Raw genomic sequence first — 15,940 nt, forward strand, 5'->3', positions numbered from 1 at the left:
CCCACAATTCAACAACCGAAACTCCCAAACTTCGGAAATTCATAATCCATGTCAAACTTCTCCCAAACTTAACCAAAATCACATAATTAACCTCTACAACAATTATGCAATTTAAAGGGCTAAAACTGAAATTAAAACACTGGCCACTACCTCCGATGGCCACCATATTTTGACAGTAGCACCTACTCAACACACTGATCGATTCTCTCAACTACAACACAACCCAATTTTACCTCGAAGTGGTCGAATCAAGCCGGTGAAAATTTTCCAGAAAAGCTCAAGAACCCTAGAATCGGGTTCGATCGATTCGACCTCTACACTGCAAATTGAGAAGCAAGACCTTAGGCAAAATAATCTCCTGCAAAAACCGAACCTTCGATGTGAATATGGTGGCCGGAGGTGGCCGGAATGGCCGGAAATCGGCAAAACCCCAAAACTGCAACCGTTACCTTCCCAGCGTGAAATCGAGCTTTTCCGGCCAAGTCGTCGAAAACTAAGGGCACCAGCGTGACCAGGGGGAGGAGGCGACCCTGTGGTGGCTGGCTTTCTGCCGGGTGATGGCCGGACGGTGGCCAATCGAAGGGAAGAAGGATTTCCCGAAGAAGAAAGAGGGGAAAATCGGGGGAGAGGAGAGAGAAAGGTGGGTTTCCGGTTTTGGAAACCTACCACAGTAATTTTCCTTATATATATAATTTTCATACCATGAATAGTAACTTTCTTAAATCACTCATAACTTTCGCACACGAACTCCGATTTTTACGTACCACATATGCACGAGCTCGGTTTAACGTCCTCTACAACTTTCATGAAGGAAATTTTCTCAAATTTTGACCCGAACAAAAAGTTGACTTTTAGGGCCACTAAACGTACTGAAACGATAGTAAAAGTGAAAATAAAGGTCGTTTACCGTCCAAATGTCTAGTAAACGGGTAATTGAGATACGGGACGTTACAGTACAAAACATCCCAACAAGATTCTGCAACAAGTCAGGAAGAGAGAGAGAGAGAGAGAGAGAGAGAGAGAGAACAAATCAGAGAGATAGAGAAAGAGAGGAAGAGAGCAAAGGGACTCAAGAATAGGGCTGGGTAAGCCTAGTTTTCACTGTATGGCTTGCACAATCGACTTCCGCTGCCTAGACAAACGCTTCGGCGGCAAAACCTGCAAGCGCAAGCAGAACCCTGAAGCCGCCGCTGACGACCAAGATGCCGCCATGGAAATCGACGACACCTACCCACCTCCGGCGAAGCGATCTGTGGTGTCCTTCTCGGACAATCCGGACAAACCAGTCGTGATCGCCGGGAAGGTCTCCGAGCGAAAGTGGAAGCAGCCGAGGAAGCAGAGGTCGTCGGTGGTTCAGGTGAGTCGGAAGGGGACGACGTTCGAGGAGAGGGAGAAGAACAAGTCGGTGAAGAAGGCATACAAGGAGAGAATGGCGGAGCTAAAGGGGGAGATTAAGAAGAACAAGGAGGAGAAGAGGAGGAAGAGGGAGGAAAGGGAGAAGAAGAAGAAGGAGAATATTCTTCCGGAGGAGATGATCAAGAGGAACAATACGTAAATGACAAAAATACCCATCAAATATGCCACGTGGCACACTAGTTAACGCCGTCATAGACTGCAGGTACATATGTTGGGTCGGGCTAGATAACCTGGGTACCATTGTGATAGTTTTGGAAATTTGGGTACAAAAATTCGGAGTCGGACATAGGTTGGGTACTGTTTGTATTTTTTTCCCTGAAAGGAAACACCCTCTTTAACAACAGCAGAGGAAGAAGCAACCCAACGAGGCATGAAACCCCGACCAGATTTACAAGTGACAGGACGCCAATCACCAGCATTAAGGTCATCAAGGGGGTACCCCCAGTTCGAAGCAAGGACATTTCCCAAACCATTTTGATTGTACTTTTTTGCGTAAAAAATCAATAAATAAATAAAAGAAGTTTGGATTTTCTATCTTTCCCGCTCAAAGAGAAAAGGAAAAAGAAAAAAAAAAAAAACTTCTTCAGTTCTTCTCATTCCCAAAATTTTAATTTCCAAAATTTACATTAAAAATGTCTAAGAGACAAGTGATTAAAAAATAGGGAAAATGATCATTTACCCAATTTCAGCTTAAAAATTGCCCACTTGCTCCACCAACTGTTTTTTAACCCCATTTACCCAAAACACTCTAAGAGATTATTTCCCTAATACCCAATTAATTCTTTTTTATTTTTTTTGGGGACTTTTTTGCCCTCTCCTTCTTTTTCACTTAGAGGGAGAAGTCATCCTCCACTTTGGCGGCCTCCAGTGGCCGGGCGCTGACTCCGGTGACCAGTGACGGGCATCCGGCGACCGATGACCAGAATCCGGAATCCGGCTACCGGACTGGTGTCCGGATTCCGGTGTCTGAATTTATTGCCCCCTAATAATACCTAGTAGCCATATTATTGCCCCCCAGTAATCATATTATTGCCCCGCAATACTCATATTATTGCCTCCCAATAATCATATTATTGCCTCCCAAATTCATATTATTTTCGTCAAGTGAATTGTATAAACTCCCACTACAACAAAAAAGCTAATTTGCGAGGAACAAGTTTGTCGCTGAAAATCGAAATTTCCTCGCTATAGTCTTTTGGCGAGGAAAATATTTTGGTCTTCAGTTCCTCGTAGTATGGTGGTCAAGAAAAGTTTCCGCGAGGAAAAAACAATTTCCTCATGAAACTTTTTTCACGATGAGAATAATATTTATCGCCGATAGTCTTTATCGACAATTTCTTTCCTCACCTAAACTCATACTTTTTCCTCGTTAAACTTTTTTAACGTGTTAGAAAATAGTCGTTAAATGTATTTCTCAATAAAATAGATTTCATAGCAAAATGTATGATTTCCTCGCTAATGATAAATTAAAATTTAAAATTAACAAATAATATAAAAAAATACAAACTACACTTTTTAGGACGAAAACACATTTTTGTCGTTGTAGATATCTTTCTGCAAGAAAGTGTTTCCTCGCTATAAAGCAATTTTCAATGAGGAAATTTATTTTTGTCCTTATATGTACATTTTTAGCGAGGAAACTATTTCTTGCATAAAGTATTGAATGACGAGGAAATTTACATTTGTCAATGTAGTTTATATGATCTATAGTGAGGAAATTGACTTTTGTCATTGTAGGTTCTTTATATAGCAACAAAATTTACTTTTGTCATTATAGATTCTAGTCTATAGCCACTACAAAATTTCAGGTTTTTGGTCGCTAAACCTCATTGACATGCATATATTAGTGAAAATGTTGACAGATAATTAAAACATTGAACATCGAAAAGAAAATATAAATCTGCGAATAAAAAAAAAAAACAAATAGGCTTTCCAAGCCTTTTAATTTTGGTCTCCATTACACTTGAGCATTTGTAATGATTAATCTTCAAAAGAACACCTAGCTAACAGAGATAGCACTAAAAGAAACCATATGTGCAGAACCCTAATTATTTGAGAGATGCTACAGTGCTGCACTTCTGAATTTTTACCACCCACCACCACTCTGCAAATGAAAAAGATAAAGAAATATGATTTAATGTTAAGGAGAATGCAACAAAATATACTTTAAGCAACTTCATTATACAAAGAGGCAACATAAACTTCTGAAAACAAGAAGTGAAAAACAAAAAGCAAAAAACACTTGCAACAGCTAGCGATGACAAAATAGTACCCAGCTCCAACGATTACAGCTCTCAAAAGTTCCATCCTTGTCTCATAGACTCTAACAAATACTGTATCTGTAAATTTGATAAATAAGGAGGTTCAGGGTTCAAATATAATTCACTTCATACACTATGCATATTTAGCAGATTAGAAGGTAGGCAATTGAGTTTCCACTGCTTAGGTATTGAAAAGGAGAAAAGAGACCTCCTGACATGTTAAAAAGGACACGATATGATGTTACAGAAAGATAACAAAATAGTCAATATGAGAATAAGCATTGGACTCACCATATCTGAGGAAAATTGTCCTGCATTTCCCTTTGCACAATCTCTGTCATTCATGAAGAAGAATACCGTAGCCTAATTATCATTAGTCACTGAGAATTAACCCACCAAAATACCAAATCACCCAAACCACACCAAAATCAGAAATCCAAAAATGTAGACACCAAATTAGAGAGTGAGAATACGAACTGACCTTGTGGAAGTTGAGACCCAACTTGAATCATGGAACTAAAATATGGTAGCACAGACCCAATTGAAACCCAGAATAACAGAGCAATTGGTGGTGCAGCCAGAGAAAAGCTTGAATCAACAACTCCTTGACCTGGACTCACAAGAAAACTAGAACAATTAATCTTTGTTTAACTCTAGTATGTAACTACTATTTTCTCTCAAACACTATGCAATTTTAACATGGATAATAATATTGGACAGAAACATGGGGGAGATAGAAAGCTTTTTTAGGCCTCTAAAACGTTGGGCTTTCATAAAAACCTATCCACAGTGCCACAACGTAGTATTGAACAGAAATCTTCTTGTCTTCTTCTCATTCATGGCAAGTCTGTATTAAGAGGCGAAGGCATACCCATCTGTGTAACTATTGATCTTGAATAGTTTCCCTTCAATCTGTGTAACTATTGATCTTCAACTGGGGTGCATTTAATTGAAATAAAACCAAATATATAAACCACGACATCTCACATTTAGATTTAGCAGAAAATAAAAAGACCTTGATTAATCAAGCTATACAAGAATGAGATTCAGGGAGGAAGAAAGATGAATCTAATCCTACTTACAGATATGAGAGCTTCAAATATGGTAGATTCAGAGAGGGAGCCAGAGGCGGAGCTTCAACAGGAGAACGCCGTCAAAGATGGAATAGTGTGAAAAAGATAGAACTCTATCTAAGGATTAGGTTTTTTTTATTTTTCCTTTGGATCAGCGCCTTTTCTTTTCTCCCCGCCTTTGATCAATTAAAACCCAAATGTCCGGTTCTCTAATTCTTTTTCTTTTTATTTTTCTCTAATCCTCAATTATGCCGTTTATAAAAAATATAAAAAATAGAATTAAGGTTTGGGGTTTGGGGTTTGGGGTTTAGGGTATAAGGTGTCTATTCACAAACATATAGCTTAATGATTCGAACGTTTCCTTTTATAATTTATAACTAAATATTTAAATTAAACATAATTTGCATCGTCAAGTATTATGTCCAATGTATAATCTCTCAAATTAGAGTTTACATCGTCAGAATTTTATTTCGTAGTGAGTTCCATGTGTGGTCCCTAAAATTGCAAAAAGGAAGACTTCCATTATTGAACAACAATTTATCCACATACAATAGGTCATGTAATGAGTTATTGTCATATTATTGTCTGTGGAATGTAGTGATTCTTATGTAGGAGAGAAACGAAGTAGAGTGAAGCTCATGCAATTGTAGAAAACTGGAGAGTGAAAATAAGTCATTCATATTAATGTTTTCAAACTAACGTATCAAATTAGTATCCTGAAGGACTATCGATGTTTATTAACTTGTTTAGTAACTATGAAATCATTCCTACAGACAAGCCTTATGATTTTAGAGAAGTCCATGCTATTCAATCATATTTTTAAAAGCAAAAATATGAATAATGCTCATATATGTGAATAATGAGTGTGAAATCAAATATATCATATAGCACGTTTCACACTTAAAAAGAAAAAAAAAAACTGATTACAACAAATACGAACACCTAGCACATGTCGTTCATTAGTAAACTTACTTGTAGTATAATATTATTTAAATATTTATTTATCGCAGGTCAATCTATTTCTTCATCTCAAATTTTCCTATTTATTATTAGCAGGGTCCTTGAGGTGGTTCGGGTAGTGTAGTAGCAACAGGTCTCTGGTCCTGTAATTCCTGTAATTCGTCAAGTACTCATATAAAATAAAATAAAAGGTCTTACAAATGCAACATAAAAATTTCAGGGGAGTTGGTTAAGCTATTGGGTATTGTTATGGCTATCTAGGGTTCGAGTCCATTTTGTGAATTAACCAGGCTTTTTTTTTATTCATTTTTTTTTGCATCCTTTTTCTTTAATTGAAACTAACATTTTCTATTTGAGTATTGTGTGCAAGGTAAGTTCGCCAGTTTGTTTTTTTTGTTTTTTGTTTTCACTTTTTTTGCATCTTTTCTTTTTAATCGAAACTAACATTTTCCATTTGAGTATTGTCTGCAGGGTAAGTTCTATTGATTGATGCAAAAACTTTTTTTTATCAACAAAAAATAATATTTAGTTTCCGCCATAAAAAAAAATATAAAAAAATATGCCCACTATTTTCTTTTTTAATACCACAAATTTTTCCCCTGCAAAACCTAGAATGACTAAATAAATAGATCCTCACTAAATGTATCAGGGGTGAGGAAATCATTCATCGCTTAAATGAGACTGTTAGCGACGACTGCTCAAATTCGTCGTCATTAAATTTGGCGGGTCTTACTAAATTTTCCGCCAAAACTAATGACGATGAAATCATTATTTCCTCGTTAATTGTTTCTTTTGACGAGGAAATTGTTCCTCGTAGAACATAGACTTTTTGCGAGAAAACTATAATTTTGTCGCCATTAAATTTGGCGGTTCTTACACAATTTTCCGCCAAACTAATAACGATGAAATCATTATTTCCTCACTAATTGTTTCTTTTGACGAGGAAATGGTTCCTCGTAGAATATAGACTTTTTGCGAGGAAACTATAGTTTTTTCGCCATTGAATTTAGCGGGTTTTATACAATTTTCCGCCAAACTAATAATGAGGAAAGCGTTATTTCCTCACTGATTGTTGCATTTGACGAGGAAATAATTCCTCGTCGAACACAAACTTTTAGCGAGGAAAACTAGTTTTGTCGCCCTTGAATTTGGCGGGTCTTACACAGTTTTCCTCCAAAACAATAACGACAAAATCGTTATTTCCTCGCTAAATGCCGTTTTCACGATGAAACAATTCGTCACCTAAGTCTCATATTTCCTCGCTAATAACATGACGTTTCGGGAGACCAACTTATGGTCACCTTTAGTGATGAACTGAAATATTCGTCGTAGAAAGTGATATATAGTGAGGAAAATATATTCCTCGTAGAAAATTTAATAGCATTTAGTGAGGAACTGAAATATTCCTCGTAAAATGTGTCATTTATTGAGGAAAATAAATTCCTCGCAAAAAACTTAGTCGCTAAAAAGACTTTTTGTTGTAGTGTCCCAAAACCAAAATGAATACACTACAGGGCACAATTGATCATATTATTGCCCCCTAGTAATCATATTATTGCCCCCCAATACTCATATTATTGCCTCCTAATAATCTTATTATTGCCTCAATAATCATATTATTACCCTCCAATAATCATATTATTGCTCTCAAGTGAGCCAAAATGAATACATTACAGATAAAAAAAAAAAATCTCAGGATACAGAAAAAAAAAAAAAAAAGTACTTTGGGCACCCTGAAATTGCTCTGAAGCCATTTTGATCCTCTTCTTCTTCTTCTTCTTCTTCTAGCGGTTTTGGAATGGGAAAGTTAATAAGCCGGAGGGGATCCTAAATATATATAAGAGAAGGAAAGATTGAGCAGTAGTAAATGCAAATATGAGAAACCAAAGGAAATGGCCACTTGTCAAAAAAATCAGGAGAGCGAAATCCAGTCTAGCCTCGGAATTTAAGGGATAGAAGGTTTTAGTGGTAATGGTGATGATGGGGTAATAAGTGAGCGCAACCTAACTTTAGGATGAGAAAGGAAATGCATTCATAAATGAATACCCAAATTAGATTCCGATCCTCACAAATGAGAGAGAGAGAGAGAGAGAGAGATGGTCTGAGGTGGAGTTCGGGGGAGAGAGAGAGAGTTTGGGAAGGAGAGAGAGACTGAGAGGAGAGGGATGGGTTTTAATTTAATTAATAGGGGCTAAAATGTCAATAGATGTTAGATTGGGTAAATGGGGTTAGAAAACTCTTGCTGGAGTAAGTAGGCAATTTTTAGTCTAAAATTCGGTAAGTGGTCACGGCCCCTAAAAAATACTCTACTTAAGAACCGCGTCACACATGCCTACCTTTTCTAGTATACATGCTTTGTTGGCAGCAACACGTCCATTAGGCATCGTTATTGGAGAGGCATGTATTGATAGTGATCTCCTCAGCAGTTTCCTTAGGTGTAGGCATAACTACATTTGGTGGTTTGGGTGGGGCATTTGGGTCCCTGGCTTATGGTGTTGTATATTGGACCTGATTCGTTTCGTTTGGTTCACAAAAATGAAAGTAATTCTTTTATCTTTCCTAAAGGAAGGAAAATGAAATTTTCCAATAACTTTCCATTTCAATATTTGGTAACATTAGGAAAGTTATTAACAAGTTTGTAATTAATAAAATAAAATAATATATTGTAAGTAATAAATGCAAGAAAAAGAAAGGAGAAAAGATATTCCTTGGTGTTTGGAAGGAACCATTTCCCCCCTTATTTTCCCTTTATTCAGGAAAATATTTCCTTTCATTTTGTATCTCAAACGCAAGAAATGAACAAGTTTCATTTCCTGATGTTTACTTTCCACGAATCAAATGTCGCCTAAGACGATGATGCTTGGAGAGTGTTTATCTATTATGGTCACGTGGATAAGACTCGATGTCAACCCTTCGATCCCTAGCATCAATGTTGGAAGGCTATGATCGATGACTTGCTTATCCATCCATATTTAGGTTAGATCAGGGTTGCACGCGCGGTGATGGCAAAACATAGGACATTTGACGTCGATTCTTGCGGTGGTACGACTTAGTGAGGCAGAACAGTGGGTGCGTTTGGCCTGTGTGGTCTCCTTGCTGGATTCACTGGCTCTCGGGCTTTTGGGTAATATTACCTCAAGACTTGCACTTAGGTGATTATGAGGGATTGAAACTTCTCCGGCCATTGATTCAAGTCCCAACGACACAAATGCTTGAATTACCGAGGAAAAAAAGAAACTCACAAATCTTCGAGAAAACAAAAGTTGCGGCTTCAACAACTAGTTGTGGAGGATATAGTGATCCTTGATATCTGGTTGTGGAACTTAGAACTTTCAGGAGCAAAAAACCATAGAAGGGAAAGAACCAACCGTATTTTAAAACAAAAAAAATGTGACAATAATTAAAATTGAACATTACACATGATGTATCACATTTTTTTAGACACAACAATATAAGACATCACATAAGTAATTTTAGTTGCTTTCTAATGCAACCAATACCAAAGGAACAAACTTCGAAACTAACAATTAAAAACCATGAACTCATGACCTAAAGATTTTTGTATCGTTTAACCAATTAAAAAAAAAATCAATAGCCAGAATTCTAGAACTAACCATAGAAATTACAAGATGACCTAAAATATATCCCATCTCTCCCAAGACTAATGCTCGAATATAAACAAAATAAACTGCCCACGTACGAGAGCCTAGGATTGTACATTTGACACCACATATACAAGTTCGACCCAAATACTTTGGCCAATTGAAGGAGAAAATCTGGGCCACAAAGGAACTTCCTAAGTATTAGTGCGTCGTATACAAAAGCATGAGGTAATCCATTAGAGACAGCGAAGGATGTTAGAAATGCCCATAAGAAGAGCAGCAACATGTAAGTCCGGTTGCATGCACTAAGACATCACAGAGGCGTCTCGGACGGCTCAACACCATCATCCATTAATTCATCCAAAGTTCCAAACCAGCATGGAGACCCGCTTGTATCGAACACGGTACCACACCTAACCACCAACCGGCCTATCTCTAATTCGGTGAGAAACCACAACCAACAGCACCTGCTCGCTTGTACGTGCAGCATGTATATACACTCCCGACACACACTACCCCAAGGACTTGGGATTTTTTGTTGAGATATTTTCTCTGATACTAATTAAGTCAAACTAAACACAAGCATTTGAAAAGAATGTTTTGTTTTTCTATATAACTAATTAGAAAGAAGTTGCTGCAACAAAAAATATAAAAGAATAAAAGAAGAATGATGAAATTAGCAAAGCTTGTTAATCACTTATTCGTTCATAACCAAAGCAGCTCGATAGTTTTCATAATTACTAGCCCAGTTTTCAAAGGAGAAGAATGAACATATATAAGAAAGGCAAAGCCAAGACTGCCAAGTTTACCATATGTCCATATCCATCATGATAGAGGAACAACGTACTCGATCATCTATATTTTTGAAGTTGAAGATGATCAGCTTAAAAGATATATATATATACACCTAAAACATAATATATAATCAGATTAAGACAACTAACTGGCCTCACATGTGTTCTATTTCAGATGCTGGTTCATCATCCTCTTCAAAATACTCGATATCGAAAGCTCCATGTCCTTCACCGAAGGACTTAATGTGGTCTTTGAGAGATCTCTTGTGCTTAAATTCAGAGCCGCAAATGCAATGCCAAATCTTGCCACAGTTTTTTTCATGAGTTCTCCAATCACCTTTCAAAGCAAGTGACTTGCCACATCTTTTGCAGATGAAGGACCTTATCCCATGCTTTCTCTTGTAATGTGCTTGGAGAGTTCTGAAGTCCTTGAGTTGTTTGGCTCTTGGGTGGTCAATGTTGTGCTTGCAACCTTGTGCGCAGCAGTAGCAAGGGAGTCTCAGCATTGCTGTGGGCTTATTTCCTTTTAGAGAGTCCGGTCCTTTCCTGTATTGAGATCCATGTCCCCACATATGCATCTGCACAAATGGAGAGCCGATTTTTGTACAAGAAAACTCATGCACAGATCTTATAATCCCCTATATATAGCTTCCATATAAATCTTTTATTCTTCCAGATTCGAACATATATCAACTACGTACTGCACGTCTTGTTAGTTAATTAGTATTTACAACATTGTGTGCGATAATTTCTTTTGAGAAAGAGAGAAAAGAGAAAGAATCCTGTTTTATGTATGCACGTTTTCTGCAAGCTTAAGATACAGATTTATCAATTTCATTATTTGATAAAATCACTGAATTGTTTGAAAATGCCGAACAGGTCAGCCAATGATGTCCTAATTAGAAGAACGAAATTAATTAATTCTAAATATTCAAGTCATTTTAGCATGCATGCTCTGAAAAACTAGATTAAAACTATTACTTAATCTAGTTTGAATTACATAAATCAAATGTAGGTATTAGACCAACAAAAGCCTCACCCCAACAAAGAAATAGCATTCCATTGAAGTTTCGGGACCTCCAAAAAAACCAAGGAGAAAAGCTCCATCTGATAGAGTTATGGATAAGTGTTCAATTAGACACTGCTAATTTACCAATTAGACTCTACTATTAATATTTAAATCTAACGGTTGTGGCTATTGTTCAAACTGGAGGAAGCATCAGTACATTGTTGGTAAAAAAATTTAAAATTTAATATCTGTGCTCTTGCACAGAGACATGGTCGACGTTCAGGACACTTGTATTGCAGGTTTTATATAATGAGTCTCAGCTGGAGCAGGTAGTCCTCGTCATAAGACGTAAATGACATCTTAAACCACTGAGATAGACCCCAAAAAGAAAAAAAGAAAAAAAAAGAAGCATGATTATATTGTCATAACAAAGAAATTAACGAAGCAAAGACACACAAACGCATGCACAGACTCATGAAAAACATGGAATCACAGAAAAGTAATTTAAGTATACATATAATGTAATTATGTAAGCAATTAAGCATAAATTATATACCTGCAAGTTATTGTATCTGTTAAAGGTTTTGAAGCACAGAGGACATGAGAATCGAGTTGGGCCATTTAGAATCTGAGAAGGGGTGGGAATCCAGTAATGACCCTTGTTTAATCTGTCCACACTCGCAGCTGCTCCTAATTCATCATCATTAGATTGATCTACTTCCATACCACCACTAACTGGATCAATACTATACTTACTACTTGGGAGGCCTATACGTAGGGCTACATCATCATCGACATCAGCTTTGTTCGTGGGGTTGTGACTTGTGCCCTCTTCCTCTTCCTCTAATTGTGCTCCTCTAGGGTTTAGTTTGTTTATTAAAGGCAGAGCTTCTTTCAGATGAGAATCATGAGACGATGAGGGTTGGCTCTGAACAACACAGGAGGAGTTGTTATACATCAAGTTATGAGAGAACTGATGATGTGGATAAGGATTGGAATTGAAAGAAGAAGTGGATTCAAAGCAGTAGTATTGTGGATGGGGAGGCATGAAGTTGATCCATCTATTATTGAAGCCGCTGGAGTTGTAATTTTTAGGGTCTGTCATCACGTAGTTAATTTAGACTGGGAGACACTGAAAATTGAAAGGAAGAAACACAGTTGTTAGTCGGGCTGATGACCGACGATGTTGTGGAAACAGAAATGGTGGCTATTCACATACAAATAATTAATGAGAGAGAGAGAGAGAGAGAGAGAGAGTGAGAGAGAGCTATCAAGGTAATTCAATGTCATAACGTCATATGTAGGAGCTGAAGCTTTTGTTGAAAAAGTCAAGAAATTACCCCCCACTGCGCAAAAATTAACAAGGTAAGGTTTTCGCGCAAGGTGAGGAAAAACAGAGAAGTCGGTCAGATAGATTAGACTTGTTGCAGATTATTGTCTTCAGAGAGAGAGAGAGATATTTTTTTAAATATGATGGGGACTAAAAAAGCTGGAGTTAGTCATTCCGACCATTCGAGGGTACGGATTTGTTTTTATCGTACATTTTCACGGACTCACTGTTGTGTCTAGCTAGGCTTCCCTTTTTTTTTTTTGATCTGGAACTAGATAGGCTTCCCTCGCTAATTTATTTTGAATGCCAAGGAAGCTAGCTAATTAATCATGCACAAATTTAAGAGGATTAAAGGGTTTTACTCCCTCATAGTGACTCAAATCCATAATTTCGTACATAAATAATAAATGCTCTAACCATTAGGTTAACACCACTTTATTTTTTAAAAAATTTTGCTTAATTAATCATACACAAGTTGATCGTTAAGATATTAATGAGAGTGCACGTGTATTATCCTTCTCCGGCATTTGCGTGTGCAATGCTCTGCATGCAGTACAAAGTATTAATTCCCTCATTTTTAGGCTTTTTGCCCTTAGCCCAGTCAACACTGTCAACAAACTCATCAAAGCAGATGTGACTCTGGGGTTTCGATCTTTATGACATCTGTATCATCACCATTTCACCACCACTTGCATCCAAATCATTGTTAACTGAGTGGTGATAAACAAATTTAGATAAAATCTCATTTTAGTTACAACTTCTTTTAGCCATGTCTGACTCATAATACTGTCTTACGTACAAGGCAGCACTTTAAACATTCAGTACTGTATGTGGGGTTAAGCAATTATCTGAGTTTAGGCCCTGGACATCCTTTTTATACTTGACATAAATAATTTATATATTTATTTTTAGGCCTTTCGCTCTGAACAACTTCAGTATTAAAAAAATTTTTAAAAAGAGAGACATTTTTGCAATTTTGGCCCCATTCTATAGTTATCTTCCTAATAATTATGATTTTTTCTTCTGTTTGCTTCTTGAGGCTGTTTGTGTTGCTATCTTATCCCATTTTCATGGCTCTCCGATTTTCATGTTGAAATACATGCCTCTGCTTTTTGAATTTTGGTTGATATCTATCCCACCTCTTAAGAGAAAGGTTAAGTAGGACAAATGCATCTGAAAAGAAAGGGAATTTTATATTCAAAATAAGACGATTGATTCATGTTAATATATCTAACTATATGGTTCGGTGAAGAAATATAATCCGTGAAAATGAATAAGCATACATTCGTTCTATATCTATAAATTCAGTACACATCCCAAGTCTTTTATATATAGCTGTGTTGATATTTGCCATATTGCGTTTTTGTGGTTGAATTTATAGATACAACAGGCATTCAAATTCTAATCTCAACATTCTTTCTGTTTTGGCTCTTCAACTTTCTTTTATATGTTGAAGTTGGCTACTTTGATTTTAAGGTGTAATGGCAATTTGAGTTTGTTAAACTGAGATTTGGGAATGTTAAATTGAGATTAGTCATACAAATTATGCGACTGAATCAGGCTATATATAAAACTTTTAAGCTAGAGTTTGAAACCTGTCATTTTAGTTTAAAGCTAGGATTTTAACTACAATATATTAAATTACCAGCATCTCAGTTTTTTTATTTTTTTGGCAAGGGAAACAACTTCATTAAACAACCAACAAGATTACAGAGAGAGAGAGCAGCAGAGGCCCATCCAAACTAAATCAAATAAAACTGAGAAAACGAACACAAACAACATAGGAGCTCCAATAGAATAGCATCCCCAAATCCAACATCCACGAAGCGGAAAAGGCATCGAACAAGGACACAAACAAGCCGAAGAAACCAGCAACCAAAACATGCCATAGAGACCCAAAGCTCCCATCGAGCTGTACCAAAAGCATCCCTCCGATTGTCACCGAACAGCCGGAGATAAGCAACCACCGAGAAAGTACCAAGGAACCAAGAACCAAAGAACCATGGGATGATGAGATCCGCAAATACCATAAGTAATTGCGTGATGAACTCCTTCGTGTATCGAAGGTAAACGCTCCAAAAAGCAAGGGAAACGCTCTGAAGAACTAGGTAAAAGCCCCGAAGGGCAACGGTGATAGTGGCTGTAGATGATAAAGGTAAATGGACAGAGGCAACAGAAGTACAGAACAAAAAGACATCTTTGGATGATGTTCAAGGAACAACAACACAGAGCATCTCAATCGTTAGATATTATGTAGAAATGGAACTATACATCTTTTGTTACCAACATTTTGAGGAACTTTGATTTGTCTATTTGAAATGATATACTACTCAATATATAGATGTTCTGTAGAAACTATATGATTCGTTCTCTAACTATTTATTTCTTTGTCTTAAAGTGATAGGCAAACCAAACATGGAACAACAACAACATCATCATCAGAACCATCATCTACAACCAAAGCACAGCCTCACAGACAGAAAAATGACTATACGTAAATAGCCATTTTGTGCAACTATAACTTTTGCTACACTAAGTTGGGCGCGGTGCGGTTTGGTTCGGTTTGAGGCCCAAACCGCTTTTTTCGATTGGCCTATATATCAAACCACAACCGCATTACAAAAGGGCTGAACCGATTATTTCGGTTACACCATTTTTCGGTGCGGTGTGGGTCGGTTTCGATTTGGAGCGATTTATTAATTTCAACTAGAAAGAGAGGGCCAAAATTAGGCTTATTTTTTCCTAACAATTTCAATAAGGCATAAATAAATTTTGAATGCATTTAGAGTCCACTCGGCAAATGTCACCCAAATATCAAGCAATTTGCAGAAAGACCATAGCAACTTATTACACACACACACACACACACATATATATATATATATATATCAATGATCAAGCAAACATAGCAACTTATTACAAACTGAAAACCTAATAAAAAAATGGATTTCTTATATATTGAAAACTAACATTTCCATCGATCAATAGAGAAATAATAAATAAATAAAATATAATTAAAATAAATTCGGTGTGGGTCGGTTTAAATCGGGCGGTTTATGACCCTCAACCGCAACCGAACCGCTTTTATACGGTTCGGTGCGGTGTGATCATAAAACGACACCGTTTTAGTTCGGTGCGGTTGCCAAACCGTTTTTTATGTGCGGTTCGGGTCGATAACCGCATTTTCGGTACAAAATGCCCACCCCCACAGTTTTGTGCAACTGAACTACAACAACTACTCTTTTTGTATAAGTGCAGTGAACCAATCAACTGGAGTATTATGTACAACTACAATTGGAGCAATCACTTTTTTTTAACAAACTCCGGTAACAACTTTTGCTAACCAACTTTAGCATCTTCTGCAGCTACAACTGAAGCAATCAACTTTTGACTGGAGCAATCACTTTTTTGAACAAGCTCCAGCAGCAACTTTTGCTATATTAACTTGTAACCCTTTTGTAAAGCTAGCATTTTTGCACCAGCTCCAATTGAATA

The 15,940-nt window shown here is 37.0% G+C and overlaps 2 protein-coding genes across 2 annotated transcripts; one reads left to right on the forward strand and one right to left on the reverse strand.

Annotated features, from left to right (window-relative positions):
- Positions 1-1,105: 1,105 nt before the first annotated feature.
- Positions 1,106-1,555, forward strand: LOC112198450 (protein PXR1). Its single transcript, XM_024339578.1, has one exon. The coding sequence runs from the start codon at positions 1,106-1,108 to the stop codon at positions 1,553-1,555; it is 450 nt and encodes a 149-aa protein (XP_024195346.1).
- An 8,546-nt stretch (positions 1,556-10,101) lies between these two features.
- On the reverse strand, positions 10,102-12,278 carry LOC112182135 (zinc finger protein WIP2). Its single transcript, XM_024320576.2, has 2 exons — positions 11,672-12,278; positions 10,102-10,684 (listed from the first exon to the last, which is right to left on the reverse strand). Exons 1-2 carry the CDS (start codon positions 12,218-12,220, stop codon positions 10,262-10,264), a joined length of 972 nt encoding a protein of 323 aa, XP_024176344.1. The 5' UTR covers positions 12,221-12,278; the 3' UTR covers positions 10,102-10,261.
- Positions 12,279-15,940: the final 3,662 nt, after the last annotated feature.

This window comes from Rosa chinensis, chromosome 1 (assembly GCF_002994745.2).
Source record: "Rosa chinensis cultivar Old Blush chromosome 1, RchiOBHm-V2, whole genome shotgun sequence".
Classification (NCBI taxonomy): Eukaryota; Viridiplantae; Streptophyta; class Magnoliopsida; order Rosales; family Rosaceae; genus Rosa; species Rosa chinensis.

What these genes read in the sequence shown, in the direction of transcription:
- LOC112198450 (XM_024339578.1), top strand. Translation starts at nt 1,106, where the DNA reads ATGGCTTGCACAATCGACTTCCGCTGCCTAGACAAACGCTTCGGCGGC.
- LOC112182135 (XM_024320576.2), bottom strand. Translation starts at nt 12,220, where the DNA reads ATGACAGACCCTAAAAATTACAACTCCAGCGGCTTCAATAATAGATGG. An exon ending in ACAGATACAATAACTTGCAG is followed by an intron (nt 10,685 to 11,671) that starts GTATATAATTTA and finishes CCATTTGTGCAG; the next exon opens with ATGCATATGTGGGGACATGG.